This window comes from Andrena cerasifolii, chromosome 10 (genome assembly GCF_050908995.1).
Source record: "Andrena cerasifolii isolate SP2316 chromosome 10, iyAndCera1_principal, whole genome shotgun sequence".
In the NCBI taxonomy this organism is placed as follows: domain Eukaryota; kingdom Metazoa; phylum Arthropoda; class Insecta; order Hymenoptera; family Andrenidae; genus Andrena; species Andrena cerasifolii.
This window is the reverse complement of record NC_135127.1, coordinates 4,455,980-4,479,156: the sequence shown is the minus strand read 5'-3', so window position 1 is coordinate 4,479,156 and position 23,177 is coordinate 4,455,980. Positions and strand designations below refer to the sequence as shown.

Here is a 23,177-nt window from a genome sequence, read left to right as displayed (position 1 = left end):
GTTACAATGGAATTTGATCCTTTGTAGTCCTGGGACTACATTCTTTCTGCTTCCAGTTGTCACTCCAGGAAGTTCCCCAGATCTTTTCGACCACTGATTTCTATGTTTCTTCCTTTAAACGCCCAATCATAGTTGGTTTACTGGACCATCCTTATTTATCCTGGTTTTTAATCATTCATGAAGCATATAAGATATATCCACTATTTACTGTAGGGGAGACCGGGGTAGGTTGTAACACGAGGTAAATTGTAACATGTTACTACTTGTACGCTCTAAATCGTGATAGAGCAAACACGCTATTTGTTGACCCACCGGAAAAGGATGCTCTAGACCAGGGTTGACTAACTGGTGGCTCGCGAGCCACCGGGGGCACCTCCGCCTTGCTGCCACGCTGAACGAACCCCCTCCATACCGACCAAACTCTGACGGTCGCAGTCGATTCCTCCTTCTTTCCTTCTCTTTTTGACTGCGATCGTCAGAGTCTGGGAGGTATGGAGGGGGCCGTTCAGCGTAGCAGCAAAGCGAAGGAGCCGCCGGTGGCTCTCGAGCCACCAGTTAGTCAACCCTGCTCTAGACGAACAACAGAACAATCGAGAATCCAAAAAGTAGAAAAAAAAGTATGAAGGCAAAAGTAAAGAAAGCGATGAAGGAGATTTTGAACTCATGTACATCAAATGTTTAATAATGATCTGTGTTTTCATTTATATTTTGTAGAAATGTTCATTTGTGCTCATATTTGTATTTAAATAAGTAGAACAGATGTGTTACAATTTACCCCACATGGTGTTACTTCTTACCCCGGACTGGGGCACATTGTAACAGAGGTTCAGATTCGTTTAAGATGAAGCTAGATGTCTAAGTGTCCAAGATTTTGTAAGGTACTTACAATCAATGAGTTCACCGCATATGTAAGTAGTCCGTCGCGCAAATTATTTCCTGATTGAGGACACAACACTTTCGAGAGAAAAAACTGTGAAAACTTTTTTGTTACAATCTGCCCCGGTCTTCCCTATGCATTTTGCTACATATATTAGCAATTGGGTAATCAGCTTGAACCGAGCCTGTTCTTTACTACACTTTCCACAACACTTTCTCCTCTGATTAGTAAGCGCCTACTTGCATAGTATTCTCCAAGTTTGCTAACCAAAATCTACCAAAAAAGTTCGTTCATTTCTGAAGTTCGGGTTGCTTGCAACTTCTGTTGCCATAGCCCCAAACTTCCAGCAGATTGCAATATCATATTCAGAGCCACCGAAAAACCCAAACTTCATTCTCATCCTCGTATCGCCAGTAAAGCGTGGGTGGAGCCAATAAAATCATAACCCGCGTTATTGCTTCTAATAACACCTTGGCGCGTCGAAGTGGCGTGGCGCAATTCGCCTGACATTCTTTGGATGGTAGACTTATGCCGAGCACGTGCCTGTCCTCGAGGTGCTCTTCCTAGACGGAATTCTATTTACAAATCCCCCGCCACCAGGGGCCATAAATCGTATCTGCTTCTAAGGAGCGAAGCCAGGCGCTTCATATCCAATATTAAACTGCCCATGAAGATGGCCCTATTAATATGGCGTGCGGAGGAACGACGACCGTTTACACAGTAGTTGTGTAGTATAGTATATTCTAAAGCTGAGAAAATCCCTCGGAGAAGAGAGGAAACTTCGCCTTTGAATCTGCCCGCGTCAATATTAAGCCGCCATCGCCGCTGGTACGAGTTATAACGCACGTAACCAGCCACTGTTCCAAGTTTCCGTGGGGTCTAAAGCCTCCCGGTGTGTCTGCGATTCTAATTATCAGCTATCTGCCGCGACACTATCGTTAAACGATCGCCCCGTGAATCCACTTGCAGCGACTCGATTTTACGCCCAGCGGATTTTCACGATGATGCGTAGGTACTTTAATTGCCAGACTTAACGGTGACGACGGTTCTAATACCACTGGCTGCGAGAATCGGATACCTTTTGCAACCGTTTATTGCACTTAAGTATATATATGTATATATATAGATCGGTTTTTAGAAAAAGGGGGCAAGGAGTTACAGGGTAGATGATGGTCCCTACTCATTAAGCTGAGTTAATAATGCTTAATTAGCTTGGGTAAAAAAAATTATCCCTGTCAGAGTTGCGAGCGAGTTTCGGCTCTGGCAACGCAAGTGATTTGCTTGCAACTATTAGTATTTATTATACAAGTATGTGAGGTGAAAACAGGAGGACGTGCATTTTATTTATGCCACAGTTACTAATTATTGTTATGGTATAATTTTGTGATATTATAAGAGCTTATGCTGCAACTTTCCCTTCAGCATGTAGAAAATGTTTGACAACACCACAGCAGGAATTTTTTACAATTTCGTTATTCTGTGGTATGTAGTATGCAGATGTAAAGTGGGTGTGAAAATGGGCGGTATATTTTGGGTGTACACGTTTTCGTAACTCTCGTGCCGTTTTTTAAAGAGTAATTTATAACCGTAATATGCCGTAATGCATAGTGAAGTTGTTGTAAAACTGCCAATGACACTTAAAAATTTGATATATCTCCTTTGTAATTGCATTACTAAAATCGGAATTATGTAATAAATTAGTCAGTGAAATTAATTTTAATTAGTGCCCTCTCAGACTCTTCTTGCATAAAATGGAGAAATGTAGAAGATGACGTTGTTCTTTAACAATATTGTGTATTATTTGTTTAATATTTGCATTATATTTGAAAAATATATAGAATATTGAAAAAATATAGCCATAAAAATGGTCATAGATGGTGTCATATTCAGGTTGATGTATGTTTGGCTTACAATAATTGAGGACCTTACAGCAAGAGGAGTGCAGCAGTAAAAAATATTCTACATCGTTTGGTGCGCGTTTGATGCAAATCCGATAACAAATGAGCGATTTATTACAAATATGGAATCTGTTCCCGTTACTGTTTTGCGCAATCCGAATGCACCAGATTTGAAAAATGTCTCAAAAATAAAAATAAAAACTTGTCAACTCAATAACTCAGTGGTTCCCAAACAGTGGGTCGTGACCCCCAAGGGGTCGCGTTTTTTTCGAGGGTCGCCGCGGTTATTTTTAGTTGACGATTCTTAGCACTTATTTATTTTAATATGGTTACATTGCCATATTCTATTAACGATGTAACACTGATTTTGCTTTAATATATGAAAAAAAGAAGAAGCTGGTTACCCAGATGCAAGCACACCCATCACACTAAATAAGATAATTAAATATCTTTATGAATATTGAATATACAATGTATTAAGATTAAATCTTATTAAGTTAGAATTATATTCTGAATTACTTATCTATAATGTGCTTTCCGTACCTTATTAAATTAACCTTATCTTATATTCAGGAGGGGGAGGGGTTGCAGGTTATTTGAATATTAAAAAAAGGGACCGCAACTCAAAAAACTTTGAAAAACACTGCAATACCTACTACTTATTCTATGAAAACATATATTTTTCTATCAGTGTTCTCTTTTTAATCTTAAGTCAAAGCAATAATTTTCTAAACAGTTTTTTCTAAACTTGAAGTTGGTAAAGATGGAGGTGCACCCCTCTTGCTGCAAGGTCCTCAATAAAATACGAGTAAGGGTCAATTGGTCAACCTCGATTTACAAAATTGACCACAGTTCTGTCACTTTTAAAGCAACTGCGATGAAATTATTATTTTATATATATATTTTATAACTTTCTCTCATTTTTTATCTGTTTATGTAATAATGGTAATATTTTTGTATCTCTGTACACTAAAAGGTTTCCCGTCAATATTAATAATAATAATAATAATTCTGAGGGCATACGTAGAAAAGAATATGGAATCTGCCAATGCGTTTCATACAAAACTGAGCCGAGTGTCCTGGGGCCGTCCTTGCTTCCGAAAGTACAAATGCATCCACCAAATCACTCGACGACATTCAGCAACATCAATTGCACTCAACTCCCCTGCTTCGCGAAGTCACCCCCTTCGAGACTAGCACGCGTGCGTAAAATCGACTTTTGCGACCGACAGATCCGCAGCTGAAGCCGAATGCCGACGCATGAGTGTCGCTTCACACTGGATCGCGTGGCCAAAGAAGTCCCCCTCGGATGTACAGGCGACGATCGCTCGAGGTTTTCGCGGTGTCAGTGCCGAAACCGCAGAAATTTCCGCTGCAACCGATCCTCCACCGCTGCTGGGGCGTCCCTGGCGCTCGGGAGCGGCGCGCATTACCCAATTGTTTGCCCATGTTTCCGACAGTCTGTCTCGCCTTGTCGGAAGTTCCCGCGGCAGACTGCGGCCCCGCCGTACTTCGACGCATAATGCCTGTCAGCAGAAATCCCCGCGCATATTTGCATACGTAATCGCGGCCCCGTATCGCGCACGGTCATCTTGTTAGTCGGCCCTTCGGATCGACCGATCGATCCACCGGGGTGCAATTAAAAAGCGTCTTAAAGTACGCGCGCCACGCGAATCATTAATATCATTCGACACCCCCGCTTCTGCCCCTCCAGGGCTCGGTCTCTGTTAATTGTCCGCCTGGCCATCTTTGTGCTCGCGGAACAATCGACGCACCGGCGATATTACATTTTTAGACAGCGGGGCTAGGGAGGGAAACAGAGGAAGAGGACGGGAGCGGCATTGCTGGGGGGTGAGGTGAAAGGGAAGGATGAAAAGAGGGGTACCGCAACTTTACAAAAGAAGAGATTCATATTCCGTTCAAAGGAACAACGGTGGGGGGAAATAAAATCTTCGGGGACCACGGAAACGCCGGCGCTGTGTATTCACGGGAACGTTCCCCGTTTTCGTCTCGTAACTTCCTCCTTTCTGAACCCTTAAACGACTCCCGGCCCCCACGGCCGTGGCCGTATCGCTGACCCTTCCTGCGCTTAGGCGTTCTAAACCGACCGGCAAACTTCGTGCCGTGCATGCGGAATGCCGGCCGGCAGTTCGGGGTTTTCTCCGGCCTGTACGTGCCAGCGGATTTTCTTATCAGAATAATATCGCGTTTAAATCCCTGCGTTCTGGGGCCGGGAGGGTGGCACGAGGCACGAATGGTCCGCGGGGACAGGAAAGGGGTTGGCGCGCTGGGGTTACGCGTCGCTGCTGGCGCGGTGTGGGACTGCCGCTGTCTCGTTGCATCCACAATACGGCTAGCAATCGAGCTGGCAGTGGCTGAGAGCAGCTATCAGGGGAACACGGCGCGCAACTATCGAGTAATCAGCCGCGGCGCACAGCTAGGCGATGTAAGGCAGAACGCCTCTTATCCGCTGATCCGTTTCCTCGTGAGGCGTAACAGGGGCCAAGCATGCCCAATCGAGTTTCGGCCCTGGCGCTAACCTGTATCGCGAACGTGGTAAATTGTCTAACGTGACGTACATGCTTCCGCCCACATGTTCCGTGTACGCCCGATCGGGCTGCACCGTAACTTTGCGCCGTTACGTAACTGTTTTAAAGGATACCGCAATGCTCGAAGAAGCCCCGCTAAATCCTTCAGTTGGAATGCCACTCTCTGCTAATCGTTCGCTATGAGCACGGCGCAGTATTGGGTTGGCGAATGGGAAATTACCGACCGCGGATGCCGTATGATTGTATGAAACGCATATACAGAAATGAAGGGTGCTTGAAGGAAACACTGTAAATGCCAAAAAGTGAATTCTATGCTAGAGTATTAAAAGAATTTTTATTTTTAATTTTGCCACTTGCTGTGTTTTGTACTAGGACTCTTCAAATTTCTCTGCAAAATTAAAACTTAGAAGAAATTGAGGGATGAAACAGTTCAGCCCAAAACACAGCATATTGGTAATTATTATTAACGCTAGGGTGACCCTTATTTTCAACCTGCGATTTCTTTTGCTTTCACCCTCTAATTGGTTCCATTTCGTAAAAAAATAGTACCTGAAAAAGAGTATTGCAATCGGGTAACAGGAAAGGGTGCCGACCAGGCCTTAGAGTTTAGAATTCATCAGTGGTTTGAATTTGAAGAATTTCTCAAAAATGGTAAGCCCTATCGAAATTTTGCTCAAATAATATAGAAAGAGCATTCAATTTTCTACAATTACTGTATATGTAAGTTTTTCGTGCTTCCAACCAGTTTTTAGATAATGGCGTTTGAATATAGAGAGGTCTGCACTTCGCGCGTCCGTATTGTTAGCGCCGACTACTGTACATTCAAACGCTATTATCTAAAAAATGGTTGAAAGCACGAAAAACTTATATATACAGTAATTGTAGAAAATTGAAAGCTCTTTTAATATTATTTCAACAAAATTTTGATAGGACTTACCATTTTTGAGAAATTCTTTAAATCAAAACTATTGATGAATTCTAAACTTTAAAGCCTGGTCGGCACTCTTTGCTGTTGTCTGATTGCAATAAACTTCTTCAGGGACTATTTTTGTACCAAATGGCACCGTTCCAGGGGGTGAGAGCAAAGAAATACAAAAAAAAATCGACACGTATAAATAAGGGCCACGCTAATCCACACAGCATAAAAGGGAAGAAGTAACCAATGCTTCAATCATTTATTTACTTGGAATTTTGAAGCCCTTCCACTACTGAGAAATGCAAAATACATTTTTTAATCCTCTGTCATTACGCAACACCTCTAGCAACGTTAGTAGACATTGCACCCAAGTGAAGGGTGTCATTACTTTTTCTCAGTTAAGTACTGTTTGGGATCTTTTTTATTTCCTGCAGCCGCCAACTTTTTACTTTTTGAGCGTTGCACATACTTGCATTTATCTCAATGGTCTAATTTCTGGACCTGGTCGAGTACTTTTTTCTCGAAACTGGCTACTACGTCACTTCAAAACCGCTTGAATTAAAAAGAACAGAGTACACAGAGTATACAAGTGAAAAACTTGAATTTTGAAGTAATTTCTCTATAAAAAGGGTTTCATAAAAACGGATAAGGGCTAAAATTCTAAGAGTTGTTTACATAAAAATTTGTGGTCTCTCAAGCCTGATTTAAAAAAAGGACCTCGACAATCAATTTGAAAACTGTAGTACTGTTGGTTTTCACGAGGAATTTATTTTACCAAGAAAATGGTACACACGTGGGTGAAAAAGTACATAACAGAAAGTCTTTATGCCCTTTTTCTTTCATTTATGTACGAAGGAATTCTACCTAAAGCCAAATATAATTAAGTACACTCCCTGGCTTTTATAAGTTGCTGAGCCACCAACAATGTTAATTCCTATTCAAAGCATAAAAACAGATAAAAACGATGGATACATCCGTTCTTCCCACTTAAGAGTTTAAGGCGGCGTTGTGGATTGGATTTACGATACGTCAATCCCTATACAGGAACAAGAAGAACTTTCAAGCTTTCCACGTCCTAATTAGAGTTTGAAGTTTTCCTAGCCGTAAATGAGCAAACTGAAAGTGCTAAAGTAAAGCTACGTAAAAGTGGTTAATCTCGAAAAATAGCGAAGAAATCGCGTTCTCATCATAAACCCAATTCATGTCGTTGTTCTCAAGAAGTTCCACGCTGGCGGTGTGCACTCTCACAAAAAATGTTTCCCCCTTATCAAAGTGATAAGTTAATTTTTCTCCTAAGTTTCCACCCTAAACTTCTTCAGAATGGAATAATTTATGATACACTGTGCCAGGAGAATAATCACAAAGTTTCTGGACTTAAAACGGACATCGTCGCTGTTAGTGACAAGCACTAAGGGACTTAAATTTCATTCGAGCAGGCATACTGTGATTTCATAACGCTTATTGATAGTATTACTATCACTGGCGGAATTAATCGACCCACCTGTCAATCTCAAATACGCTCTGCAATAGGACCACTGGGCACATTCGTGCATATACTGCTTCACGTAGGTACTTCAGCCATATCCAATATTTGCTCGAATGCGAAATGCATTTTTTCATTCACATAGAGTTCGAAATATTGCGAAAAAAAGCAAAACTAACAGGTTTCCAATAGCACAAACTGCAGTTTATCACCAGTCAGGACTCCCCTTTAAATCATCTCGTTGAAATCACAAGTCCAACTTCGTAAGCTTCTTATATAAAAGAAATGAGTGACGTGCTGTGCTCCCCAAGAAGTCGGAAACATTTTTAAGAAGAATTTTCAAAACGAAGAAACGTTGCAATTCGTCGCCGAAAATTCTCTTCGAAAGGTAGTACCTAAAATATTCTCTGCTTGCAAATAAATCAGAGTGAGAGGGGTTAAACCGTGTCAACGGTGAATCCTTATTACGGACCGAAGGAACGTTTTGTTGTTGGGGATTTACATACGTTCGCGAGCAGGTAACGCCGCAACAAATTGTTCCTGGGGCTGTTCTCCTGCCCTTACAATGGAAAACATGCAATAAGTCACCACACTCTTCCTACAACACGCCATTGTCTAGGGATGAATCGCATTTGGAATTCAATTCCACGAAATGGTCGTTACCTGGCAAATTCCTAAGTTTCTCGCACAGAAATGTGTGGAAGCTGGAGACACCGCTGTGAGTCGGCGCCGAAGACGACAAATGCGACGAATTATGTCGCTCATAGTTGAAAGCAGTCGGGGGATCGTTTATACAGAGTGTAAATGAAGTATGGGTACAAGTTTCAGTGATTTATAGAAGATTCTAGATTCTAGAAGGAACAAGAAGGACTTAAGGGTTAATGTACGTTTAGCCGCAGGGAAAATGAACGATTTTAGGAATATTTCTTAGGGGTTTTATTAAAAAAATTAATAAATATTTATTACGCATAATTTATTGGTCCATGAAGAGCACGAAAAAAATTATTTACATTAATTTTTGTATTAAATTATTTACAATAATTTTTGTATTAAATTATTTACAATAATTTTTGTATTAAATTATTTACACTAATTTTTGCATTAAATTATTTACAATAATTTTTGTATTAAATTATTTACAATAATTTTTGTATTAAATTATTTGTGATTTTTTAGGTACTTTAGACCATTAATTTAATACAAAAATTATTCTAAATAAATTTTTCCGTGCCCTTTATGAACTAATAAATCATGTGCAATAAATATTTTAATAAAACCCCTTAAAAAATTCCAAACATATGTACCCCCTTAAGAAGATAAATTAATTAAGATTTATTGACTATTTATATAGCTTATTAAGATTTTTTATTTCCTCGAAATAAAAACCTGTTGTACCTATTAACTCCTGAAGTTTGCACTTGCAGTTGATGCACAGTCTGTACAATATTATTATATTTTTCATTTGCTTGTTAAAAAACAAAGAACTTTTAGTATATTATCCCAGTAGTCTATAGTACTTGAAAGCTATGTAGATATTTCGTAGACTTTCCACGATTAACAAATGAGCTAGATGATACTTAATTTTCCAAATCTGATGGGCCGATAATATTGTTAAGTGTCTATGTAGCTATATTCATTTAAGAAGATACTTTTAAAGCACAAAAAGTACTTAATTAGACTGTAGCGTCTTTCTTCTGGCAGATGTATGACGAACTCCTCGGGCCACGCGCAAGTGGTATGAAATTTTGGACTCTTGTTTCGTCTAATGAACGTAGTTGTCAATGCCTGTTAACACGAAGGAACAAAGAGAGAAGAGGCGCCTTTGTTCCTTTGACTGTTTGTCTTTTTTGTCTGTTTTCGCAGCTTGCTTGTATGCATAACTTTTCAGTGCTCGCTCGATTTACGATTCCCCCATATCTCTTTCATCGACTGTATCTTGGGCCGGTTTAAAGATGAACTGCCGAGCCAAAGTTTTCGGGCAGTTAGGTACTCGGGAGTCAAAGTTAGAGATATTGCTGAAGTACTTGACGCGTTATGAAAAATTGTTTACCATGTAACACCATTAGGGGGATGAGGAAGTTTGACAAATGAATATTACTGGAAATCGACGAACACCAACGCCTGCAACGTTATGGAAGATGCAGTAATGAGAGCAGCACTGTAGAGATCATAATGAATATCCATATATGGTCGAAACTGAGAAAATTAGGTATGTAATAATAGAGAAGCAGTGGAGTGGTTAGATGAAAGTCATAAAATGAAATTCAGCGAGCAGAGGGATGAATAAATGTCTACGTAATTAACAGTTTCACTCTTAATGAGAAATGAAAGAGTTAATGAGTAGAATGTTCCGTGACTGTAATTCTGCCTTTTTTGTATTCTTTCGAGACATATTGTGTACTCCATATCATTTCTCAGTATCTGACGTCGCTTTTTGATGCTAAATATGATATAATTCCACTTGTTACGATACATCCTCTATTGTAAACAAAATTTAACATTCCTTTGGATATAATGTACAGTAATTTATTTACTTAAACTGTTATCAGCACCCCCGTTGAAATTTCATTGCACGACATAAGTAGACATTGTGCTCCTCTCGAAAAACGAACTATTTTAACTTGAACTTTAAAGACAAGAGCAGATGATTTGTGTTACAGGTTACAACTCACTTACTACTTTACGCTTCCAAAGTATTCTACAGTTCACTCAAAGTCATATGAAGAATAATAATTCTCTAATTACGTTCAAGCAATCCAGTTACCTACAAAGGTTTCGCGTGCACGGAAATTAAATGGAGGATGGGACATTCAATTCAGCGACGAAATAAACTTTGCCGAAGGTTCGAAATATTGAAACGGAAATGTAATGGTTAGACAGCTTCAAGTTGCTGGAATAATACGTGCAACGGGGAATCGTAGTTGAATAAAAGAAAGTCAAAAGGGAACGCGAAAATGTCGAATGCGACGACACGTAATACACCGAAAAGTGCCATTTTTTTCCCCCCCGCATTTCCATTCCTCTGCGAACTTCGCTATCAAGAGGGAAACTTGTCTCGAGGAAAATTAGAATTCCCGTTGTAACGTCGAAGTTTCGTTTCACTTTCTGAATAAATGAAAACAACATCAAGGGTCGACGATAAAGGGAATTCTTCTTCGAGGGATAAAATCGTCGACTAGAAACATTCGTAATTTCCATTTTGCACTAGCTGCCAATAGAAGTTTCCTTTAATCTTGAAGACAAATCGCCAAATATTTTATATCGATACATGAATTGGCTCATATAGGATGGGCCCCATAAACAGTTGTAAGTTATAATATTTTCTCAAAAACTATCAAAAACAGGATATCCCTATCACGTTTGCGTACCTTAGATAGGTATACAGAAATAGAAATTTAAAAAAAAAGTACCTATGTAAATTTGAAATGGTCCTATGTTTATAAAATTATAGTGATGTCTATACTCAAATTTATTTGGAGATTAACACATCAGGCAAGGTGGAATTTATTCCTTTATAAATTACTACGTTATAGTAATGTGTTGTTACAGGTTAAAAGAAAATGTTGATGACTATTAAATTTAAAAAAACGTGACGTTGACAAAAAAGACTCTTAATATTTTTTTTTTAAAAACAAATACGTAGCTACTTCTTTATCCTTTATAAAGGAAATGGCACTGTGTACCTTAAAGTCTCTATTTTAAGCACGGTTATTGCAGCCTTTCTAATTGAAACAGCGCAAAAAAGGTATCACATCGTTCTCGTTTTACACGAGCATGATATACTATATGTGTACAATAACCTGCGGGACGTACCTTTTCAAGAGGTGTTTTAGTTTCCAAAGCGGATACAGACACTCTTGAACATAATCTTACACCCGATTTAATTAGTGAAGCTTTCCCTATAAAACTGTACGAGACGCAGCGTCGCGAAGTTAATACACCTTAACAGAAGGGCAGCATAATAGCTTCCTCTCACTTTGAAGAGTGCAGTTTATTCCAGATATTATCTTAATGAATTCCAAATTGCAGCAAATGCGATGTCAAAGAGACGATGCTCAATCTTCGAAGCACCCTCGACCCATTTTGCTTGTGTGGAATGATCCTCATTGCACAAAGAAAAATAGATTTCTTTCAGGAATTAGGGTCTGCAATTATGCTCATTAAATGTCTATGAAATCCTGTCGCCGCTCTGCAGGTGAAGTATGCGAGATCCTTCTTGAAAATGCACGTAACATGAACTGAGATACTCAGATTTATACACAGGGAGTCCCATTTTAATCTGTAGATGAATGTACTGCAAAAGCTAGGTTGCATTGGTGAAAACTACTTTTGGGATGTCGGAGCAGTTCTAGAGGGACACCTGAATGCAAAGATGGAACATCATTACATTTTTTTCAGTAGGATATGGTGTAGGTAATAAAGGATGTTCAAGGATACCTACCGATTTTTTATAAAATTATTTTTTGGAAATTGTTTGAGGGGTGGAAATAGTCTTATTTAGAAATTGATTATACTTGTTATATGGAACTGTACTTGTGTTGAAGGAAGTTGAAACTTATGTTCTAAATGTAGATACGAGTGTACGGTTTGATTTGTTCAATGCAACCAATTCTAGCAGAACTTCTATAGCTCCTATACTCATTTCTATTTTACTTATGCTTGTTACGCGAACTGTAAACAAACCTCGCATAGATTGGAATATCCTAACACTAAACACAACAATTTGGAACAATTTACACCCAGTTCACTCATTCGCTAGGTTGAAAATTGCACTTTCAAACTACTGATGAATTTATTGCAATAATTAATGGCTGAACATAATTTTTTAAAAGTATCCAATTCGTACCAAAAACTCTTTAATGCCCTTAATTTTGGACCTCAAAGGTCTCAACGATCCCACGTGACACGATGCTCTTTGCAAAGTCGATACTCTAGCATGTATATATACATATATCGTTACCACGATCGACCGTATAATTTAACATACAAAACGTAGTTACATCTGGATCACCTTTGAATCCTATTTTTTGCTCAATGATTTATTCAGAATTCCAGCTCAACATTCGGCTGCACGAATGTATGTATAATGCAGCTTCCAGTCAAGCATCTTTGCGACGTTTTTATTTATGAGAGAGCTACAAGTTGGGTTCCAGCTTACATTCGAGGTAATTCGTAGTTGGGATAAGTGTTCTTTAGAAACATGCTCCAAAGAGACTGAGAGCTTCTGGCATTAATTAATTTCGTCTTAATTGATACCAATTTTACTGAATTAAGATTATTTTAAATCCTACATATTTTACGCGAAGGTATTCATAGGATGTATAAATTATTAGAAGTAAAATTAAAGTAAAATTCTACTGAAGCCTCGCACGAAGAAATTTTATTCCACATATTCTATGTAACATTACACGAAGAACCACTTTCATTCTCGTTTCACTATTTTCATTCTACCCTGTATAATTATACATACAAGACAAAGAAGTGGATTTCTAAGGCTTGGACAAGTGCCCCACTCGAAAGGCAATTATGTTGAAAAATAGAATAGATATGTAACGTATTTACATCAGTCGAGTGAGCAGATTATTCTGCTCGTCCCCGAATTACAAATAATATGTATTTATGAAACAAGACTCATATTTATGAGCATAAGTTACTTTTTAAATGGGTAATCAAACTAAATGCCCTAAAAACCTGAGCTTTCGATAAATTCCACAGTCAATTTCCACCTTGCTATTAATTAAATCTCACGCTCGTTCAAATCGCTAATCTCATTACAGTTTACACATTACCAGAAGTACAGTTCCATCTAACAAGTATAATCAATTTCTAAACAAGGCTATTTCCACCCCTCGAACAATTTCCATGCAGTAATTTTATAAAAAACTCAGTAGGTACCCTTGAACTTCCTTTATTACCTACACCATATCCTACTGAGAAAAAAAATAAATCCAAATTCAGTGCGTGAAATTTGGAACACAGTGAAATATTTTGTGAAAGAGTTCGTTCCCAACGCATGCACTTTATCATTTCACGTGCAAAAATAGAGCCTTAGTATGCCGTGACTCGACGGCTTTCAGTCCGGCAGGGGTCGATGAATCGTAAGATGCATTTCAGAAGAGGGTACTTACTCGGGTCGACCGCGTCGGATATTGAAGTGGTGAAACGTCAGCTCAACGATTTCGTCGGGTTGACCGATGAACGTGTAAAGCAGACAATCGATATTCGACGGGTATCGCTTCGGATAATAAGGGGATGTAAATGTGCCACCTTGAGGTCTGTCCGAGCTGCTGTAGACGACGCAGGAGCAACCTACGAACAGACAATGCGTCATCGTATCGTCGTATCGCCGATAACACGGGGCCCTCGTAAACCCGCGAATAACGTGGAAACCACGCGAGAGCCGTGAATCACGATCCTATATTGCTCTGCGCAATGAAACAGGCATTACCGGGAACTTTCGATATTATGGAGGGCACCGCTGGCTATAGTAATTTTAATGCGGGGACATCAGAATCTCGCGGTAATGAAATCCACCATCTGACACTGTTCCGAAGTAATACCCTCGACCCGGGTCAGGCGAAACTTTTCTTATTTCTAAAATGAACTCGTCACCTTTCGCATCGATCTACCTCCTCCTCTGGGCCACGCTTCTTTCTATAACAGCGGCCCTACGTCAATCTCCAGGAATCAAATTAAAGTTTGACTTTGCCATGAAAGGGGCGTGCCGCGGTGGACTGGCAACTTTCGTGGAGGAGTTTCGACGGTGAACAACAAGATCATCGATTTCTTGGGCAGGCGGCTCCCCACCCCACCCCCACCGCCCCGTTAATGATCGATCGCGAACAATCAACGAAACCCTCGTTCTCGAGGGTGTACCACCCGCTACGCCGTTCCATTCCCATCCCGGAAGCCTCCTCGAGGTTTCCAGGCTGGCGTCAAATGGTTAAACAAGCCGATAGTTCGCAGCGATAACGAAGTAGTCCTTTGTTATGAAAACCCAGTGGCGCACGCTCGCGGGAACGAGAATTGAATTTCTCGTTTTTTTTTTTTCCTTTTCAATTTACTTTTTGCGACGATACACTGCGCCCTGACTTTCTCTCTCTCTCTGCTGCAACGTATCGGTGAAGGGCTCGCTGGAGAATAGGAAGATCCAGCGTACCTGTGGTTAAGTAACGGGATGCCACTTGATTTATACTGCAGGCACAGAAATGTCCAGCGATCCCTTCCAGTTTTATGCGCCAGGCTGAATCGTGGCTGGAGATGTGTGATCATGTGAAACGAAAATCCGCGTGCGCTCCTCTTTCGTTCTGATGATGAATTATGTCAATATGGAAGCGAGCAGAATGTGGAGTGCAACGATAATATATTACTTTGTTTCGAAGGGCGAGGAAATGTTGTCTGGAAGCATCTTACGGCGCCAAAGGAGATTCAACGTCGCGATTATTGGCTTCTATTTGGATAGGAACGTGCTCGAAATTTTAAGGCTGTCGCGTGTTTTTTAAACGCAATATTTTTTATGATAGAGGGAGAGACATTTTATGAGATATATACCGTGAGACTGGCACTTCAATGTTTATGATGCTTCGATAACATGTTGAATAGTACCACATTTGTTATTTATAAAGTCACTCTGTGGTTAGAAAGTATACAGAATGTTTCGAAATTATGGCCATTTTTCTTTTAAACATGTGATGGACATTAGCTTCGATGCACTATTATTATTATTCTTCAGTTTATCTTATAATTGCGTTGTCACTTTTAAAAACACTACTGCGGTTTATGGTATTTTATAAATGGTTGAGGTAAAATATCAGAGAAATTAATTCTGTTTATTGTAACAAGTGATTAAATTTTGGGGAAAATCTAACTAAATAGGTACATGTGGAAACGGAGATTTTCTGAGTTATATGTAGATACTTTTTATTTGCAATAGCAGTTTTTAAAAATATTTTAAATGCTTAGAGAATTACCTCAATTTTCTTAATGATAATTAAACTGGTTCTTGGACGAGTTTCAACTGCATTCAACAAATCCTTTAAGGGATTATACCTGGGCAGGACACCGAAAAGAGGCGAAAGTTTGTGAATTTTTTTAAAATAGCGGAAGCATATATTTTTACAGAACTTTTTCCACTTAAAAGAGGAACATTTAAAGAACATTTGGTAATTTTTTGTAGAAACATATTTACGTTTATAATAAAAATACAGTGACATCCAAGAAGCCTTTTTAAAAACGAGAAGCAAGATATCACAAAAACTACTGCACCAATCTTTCTAAAACTTTGTGGGCTTATTTTTTATATAAAAATCTACTGAATGACGTAGGTTTTTTCCATTGTATAGTTTCGATTTTATTAAAGAAAAACGGCCATTATAGCCTCCTGACTAGGTATAACCCCTTAAAGCAAAATGGAGAATAATATCTTCCCTTAGATCATTCCTTTATTGATGTTTCATTGGTATAAAACAATAACTCAAGCAAAACATACTTATGACCCTGAAAGGATGAATTTCCAAATACATATATGAACGCGTGACCTTTTTGCTTTTTCACATCGTGAAAATTAATTAATTGTAGCGAGAATAATTTCCCAAAGTACCACTTTGTTTCAGGAATACGTTGTGTGACTAATTTATTTTCCACGTACCTTGTGCATATGAAATTAATGACAATTGTTCATTCATTTTCGTAGTAAAAAGTGTGATTTCTGCTAAAGAATTTTTTAATATTATTTCTGGTAGTATTATCAAAGCTTTTCTAATGATAAAAACTCACGTGAAATATTCGCCCGTACGGAAATTGTGATGTATAATGCGAAGAGACTCCGAAAGTTGGTCAGAAAATTCCTTTTATGAAGGTTGAAAGTGGTTCAGCCATCAAACTCTAGCAATTTGCCAACCCCATTTTGCCCCGGTGATACGGGACAAAAAACATTAAGGTACGTGTGAAATATAAGAGGAATTCCTTGGCTCGTGAAATATCGTTTTACTCGAAAAAAAAAGAGCAGCGACATTATGAAACTCTAGTTTGAACGTGACGTGTATTGTAATCCTCAAAAAAGTGTCAATGCCGTTTGCACGCGGCAGGATATTGCACATTCAGAATCGTAAAAAGCTTATGGTCAGCGCAACAAATATTCCAATTTACCAAAATCATTCAAAGTAGTCGAATATCAATCACCAAATTAAAACGACTCCGCATATACATAAAATAAATTTCAGCATAAACATTCTCCACAACATTTCTGTTACCCTTAATAACGTCCACCCATCATCTACCTTTATGTACACAACTCACTTAAATCTACAAACGGGATTTTAAAATTTTCATTACAGGCTCAGGTAAAAATGTTGGAAAAGGTACCTTCACTATTTTCTTCGCTATTTCCACCAATTGCAATTTTTTCAAAACGACGAAGCACGTCACCTAAGGGACACTAATCCTTCCACCTTCTCGAAAACACTCAAGTCGTTCGGGCCAATTTTAAGAAACTTATTCTGCTTGAAAGGGTGTCCGAATACTTTTGTGGCCAGCTGTACCTATAATTCAGAAACACTCTGCATGCGATGTAACAATTCATTGGTTATTCCCTTTAAACCGCCCACCAATTCCCGATATTTGTCTCAGTACATTGCAACGACAATACAGCGGCCACCAATACTTCTCCCTGAACTGATCGACCTTTATAACAGTCCATAGAAGATCGTTATCGGATAAACCAGAAAAATCCTATCAAGGTTCATGGATGGCTGTTATCGGCGGTGCTCTAGGCTGGCTGGATGGGAAGGTCGCTGGAACGATCCACGAAATGTGGGTCATTACGACGCCTCGTCGATACGAGTGCAATAATTTATCCGAAACAATATCGCCAACCTTCCACGTGATTAGTCCGCGTCGGCGATGGGGCGCGCAATTTCGTTGATTACGTTGATCGCATGTATTCCCGTGGACGTGATCCACTAGGAAGCATTTGTTCGCCACGGCAGGACCGAACCGATTAAAGTAATTTAGAAGCGCGGGAAAACAGGATCATTTAAAGGGTAGAAAAAAAAAAACAAACAAAAAAAAAGCCTGAGCAACGAGTATGGAGGGTAGTCGCACTTAGCGATGGCTCCGAGCACGCATTTTACATGGCGTGCCTTATAATCGTATCGTGGCACCGCAGTTTCACAGGATCCTTAGTAAATTAGCAAAAACGTCGCTCCTAATTTTATCGCTGCACCCGGGGTTCTTTGGTTAATGTCAAGCAAACTCTCACGCTTCTCCTCTCCATCCTCTCCCCTCCCGCCTTTGTTCTTCCAACCCGGCCGTGCACTCACGTCCCTTTGCCGGCGTTCCGCGGACCCTCTTTATTTTCTCATTTCCCCAATTTCCCGTCCCTTCGCTTCCATCCCTCTTTCCGCCGCGCAAACGTACGCACGTCGCGATCGTGTTTGCCTCGACTCGCGAGTTATTTAGCGACATCCGTCCTGGGCGCATCAAATATGACGGGCCTGGCGACACTAAACGCACGCTGCCTTGGGAATTATCCGAGTCCCATTCTTCTCATTCTTGGGGGTAGCGTATCTGGCTTCGTCACTGACACGCGAGCATTCTTTGTTTCTTCAGGCGGGAGCTATCCGAGACGTACAATTGTTATTCAACAACTAAGTAATCCTGATACTGGGGGGGCTTGTATTAGGTACGGCTTAACGAACAACTTTGCGCGAAGCTGTTTAACTTTTAGGGGTACATGGTGCCATTTCAACGTGCCATATTGACGCTATAAAAGAACCTTTAAAACAACGTAAAAAAATTATTTTTAGTTTTTTGTATAATATAAGAGTAGCTTAATAAATACCAAAAAGATTTGTTTTATTATATTTTGTATTCGCTAAGAAAAAAATCTTTAAATATAGCGTCACTTTTCGACCGATCAAAGTGGAACGACCCCTCTTCACATGCATTACATTTTTTATATTTATGAAGCAGGGATAGAAATTGTTTAAACTTGTTCCCCTCGGTAACTAAGGCTTGTATCATTAGGCTTTATTCCACACCTCTCATCCTATGCACGCAGAACAACCTTTTTCTCAATCGTGTCGTTCATCGCATAGCTGACAAGGAGAGTATTTTAAGTGTCCGCCTTCGATTATTTTGATTTTTGGATATGTTATAGAGGACCGAAAAATAAGAAATACGTGTTTTTTTATTTTTCCCTGTTTTCATATTTGGGGGGTGAAAACTGCGTTCAAAAGTTAGGGTTGAAAAATCATTTTGTGGATTTTTGAAAATCTGGCGAGTCAGTCATATTTCGCATTCAAAGACACAAAATTCGTCCATTGACACTATTCCTCTATCTCTAATAGTTCTCGAGATATTCCACAAAAATGATTTTTCAACCCTAACTTTGAACGCAGTCTTCACCCCCCAAATATGAAAACGGGGAAAAAATAAAAAAACACGTATTTCTTATTTTTCGGTCCTCTGTAACATATCCGAAAATCAAAATGATCGGGCGGCGGACACCTAAAATACTCTCCTTGTTAGATAAAAGTTCCTAAGTACATAGTAGTAACTTCGTAACCATAACTGGATCGCGCGGATTCCTCGACGTTTTCGTCCCCAACGTCGGATTCGACGATTTCGGTGACGAAGGAAGCCATCCGAGAGGCGCGGGGAATACATTAAGTAGCTCTGGAATTAATTTTCGCTCCTCGTTCCATATATGAGGCACGGAGTGGCGTATGCACGGCACATGGTGTGTCTTGTATGTAAAAGCAGCTCGATAGCGCTGGAGAGCCTACAGACTGTTGGTTGCTCAATGCCCCTGGCTTAATCTGCTCGAAAACCACTGGGGAAGATCATTGTTCGGTCACGTTTGGCCGCGTTGACTGGAGTGTCTTCTCGCGCCACCTATTTATAAAGGGCACACCGGGGGCTGATGGATAAAAAATTGAGACGCCCCTTTCCGCGGGAATTAAAGCGGGGGAACGAGGATACAATGCGCTCCTTCTGTCCCCCGGTTCCTTCAGGTTACATGATTTAATGCGCCACGCCAGTGTCGGGGAGAAGGTACATAACTTTTAACACTTTACACAGGTCGAAGTGAATCACTTTTCCGGGGATGATAGTCTACTTCTCTCTTGGGAAATGTAGACGCTTAACGCGATAAATTTAGGCAGAAAGATGAATCTGTTGGGGACATCTTTTTTCATCGCCCGTGCTCGTAACTATTTCCTTCACCTCGAACGCGAGCCGCAGGTGAATGAAAGTGTAATGCGTCGATGTTGAAAGTAAGCGAGCAAAAATCAACAGCTTTGAGCTGATTCTAGATCACCTCAACAATTATGTTGACGTTGGTGGATTTTTGTATAGAATTGAGCGGTATTCGGTATATCGGCGCGCGTGTGAGGGCGAGCAATATTTTTTGGAATGGAGAATTCGACAGGAATTTATGGTACTAAAATTGTAGTTGTATTGATGCTCACTCGGTTTATCTCGTAAAGTCAGCCCTTATCAGTATAAATCACACGCGTGAGTGGAATAAATGTATCGTACGTTTGATATTAATGACTTTGTAATGTCTCTGGTCGTCCATAAATGTTTTTCTTCGAAGGGGATGGGAAACACGTGGTTTACAATTAAGGTATCAATTTCACCCTCCGTTCGGAATACTAATTTCTGCATCCTGCAGCTTAGCATCAGGAGCGCTTACTTTATCGTATGAATAATTGTTCCGCCTGAAAATCGAATAGGCGAGTAATCAACCGTAAATGAGTGGAAATTGCACGAGCTGAAATAGAACCAAGTGTGTCAAGTTCAGTTCACATTCATTCCTGATGTTGTTGCATGTGAAAGTTCGAAGACAAGTTTTATATTAAAATCAAAGCTTCTCATATATTCAACTGAGCATTGATATATTGAGGATTTCCCCTGTCACAAGTCGACTTTCATATTTCATTTGCGTGCATAAACCTGCGGAGAGCGGCACTCGGGAATTACAACAGAAATGCCATATTAAAAAAAAGGCAAATGTTATATGAAGGGGTAGGGGAAAAACAGGGAATGTCACAAACCAGCTTTAACGAGAAAATTAAGTTTTAATACTTTACTCCACCATTAAGGGGGGATTCTCGTGTAACAGCCCCCGAAATTTATGATTTTTTTTAAAAAAAACTTTTGTTAATATTGCATTAAACTCTTTTGGGATATAAGGAGGCACCTTTAAACTTGTAGAATTTTTTTTATGTCGATCCTTCTTATTATTTATTAGTGGAATCAGTCATCTGATTGCGAAAAGGGGAAAATTTTCTTGAAGTTAAATAATTCACACAGGGACTGGACCTCAAATTTTAATTTTAGTTTTTATTTATAATACCTTTTTCGAGGATGTAAAGGATAATATGAAAAATTTGTCTAAGGAAAAAGCCTCCTTTTTTCCAAACGTTATAACTTTCAATTTTTAATTTTTTTCTTCTTCATAGTGGACCAATCCCGGCGTAAACTATCTAACTTTAAGAAACTTCCATTTTTTTTTTTGCAATCAGCTGACTACGATAGGTGCTACGCATCCTGCCAGCAGGAGTTACATCGTTGAAGAGGTGGGCAAGATTTCACAAAAATTAATAAATAATTAGAAGGGTCGACATAAAAAATATTTTCTGCAAGTTTAAAGATGCCTCCTTATATCCCAAAAGATTTTAATCCAAAATGACCTACAGTTTCTTTAAAAAAAATTCTTAAACATCAGTTACTTTTGGGGCTGTTAGACGAGAATGCCTCCTTAAAGAAACAGTATAATTTTCTTCTTAAATAATTTCTTGTTTGGGGGACATTCCGTATTTTGTTCCAGTGCAGAGTGAGCATTTCCAATTTTTAACCAATACCTATATCAATTATTTAGCTTTATCTTGCGGGAGTATTTGAACTTTATAACCCTTTCCGATGCGACAGTTCTGTAGTCCCAGATGCCACCAACAAAATACGCTATAAATCGCAAGCTCACAAAAAACGGTCATTCCCCGTTTTCCCCTTGCCCTTCGTATACTCAATGAATACACAAACATTTTCCTAAACCACCAGGAATTCCCTTCCCTATTTCACACAATTCCATAAAACTTGACTTGCCTTTCCACACACATAACTTCCACCCAGAATTCCCTACCCATGCAACAAACCACTTACGCAATCCACCAACTTCCACACAGCCTCGGGTACAACCCCAAGCGAGTCCCTCGACAAAAGTTCCATCGACAAGCTCGTTTCTACGTGTCAACGTGCGAAACGCATTTCCGATAATGGATCGTTTCGCCGTTTCATTGGAGAGCCTGGATATTAATTCCCGGAAGATATTATCCAACTCGGAGGTTACCCATTCCCGCGTGCCTTGGCACCGCTCTGACTTCCGCGCGGCATCTCCTGGCCCGAGTCAAAGTTATTTACGGCGCTGGCCGGCGCATTAAGACGCCCACAGCTGGTGCCCCGCGTTTTATATCCCCGCAACACGATCTCGCGATCTCTTTCCGTCGCCGCGGCGGGAGCGAGGAGCCCAGCGTTACATCCCCCCACCCCGGGCATTATATTGTAGTTCGAGGGCCCTCGCAGGTGATTCACGGACCGCTGACACGGTGGCGATCCACGCCAGCAGATCTTGGCTGCTGATAGTTTACCGATACACCTATGTACGTACGGGGGCTACATAAGGCGTCAGAAGACGCGGGGGGATGAACGAACCCCGTGGAGCCGTGGGAGATGTTATTGTCTAGGCTCCGAGACACTAGAAATCACTTAGCGGCCGATTGCAGCGGCGAGTTGCCTTTTCAGGATCGTCGGCTGTCACCGCAAGCTGTGCGCTCAGCCGAACAGTCGCGTGAAACTTCTCGCGGGATCGGGCGAAAATCCGCCGCCCCCGTCGCGACTTTCCTACGCCTCGGTGCCGCGTGCGCTTACAGGCGTGCACACACGCGGCAGGCGGACGCGGGAGCACGTCCGTGTACGTACACCACCGCCAGGGAGCAGCTTGTCTATCTCCGCCGGCGCGGGATCCTCCGCGACGCAACGCCAACGGAAGACAGATATCTGCTGAAAGCTCCGCCGCTCTTAGATCACGCGATTACTCCGTGGACACAGAAAGGCTTCTGCTAAAAGCTGCCGGATAGAGGGGGGGAAGGGAAAAAGCGCGGCGGGCTGCAGCGGGACGGATGGGGGAGGAAGGGAAGTCGGGGAGGGTGCCGAAGGAGTGGCTGCAGGGAAAGCAACATCCGGCAGCAGGCAACATCCCACCGTGAAGAGAGCGAACGGATTCTTGCTACCTTCCAGGCCAATGAATCGGCTAGTCGCGACACAATGCGACCGTTGCCGCATTATTCCGGAGATATGCGCGCGACGGATAAAATCGAGCCTCGAAAATCCGGCGGAGCTCGTTTCGGATGCGCGCCGCTCGGACACCCTCGATCGTATCCTGCAATTACGG

At 40.6% G+C, this 23,177-nt stretch overlaps 1 protein-coding gene across 1 annotated transcript in view; it reads right to left on the bottom strand.

Moving 5' to 3' along the window:
- Positions 1-23,177, bottom strand: part of Sol1 — a 696,665-nt gene that overhangs the window by 521,878 nt on the left and 151,610 nt on the right. Inside the window, exon 3 of the mRNA XM_076822532.1 lies at positions 13,852-14,032. Coding sequence (XP_076678647.1) covers positions 13,852-14,032 — 181 coding nt within the window. The remainder of the gene's footprint in view (positions 1-13,851; positions 14,033-23,177) is intronic.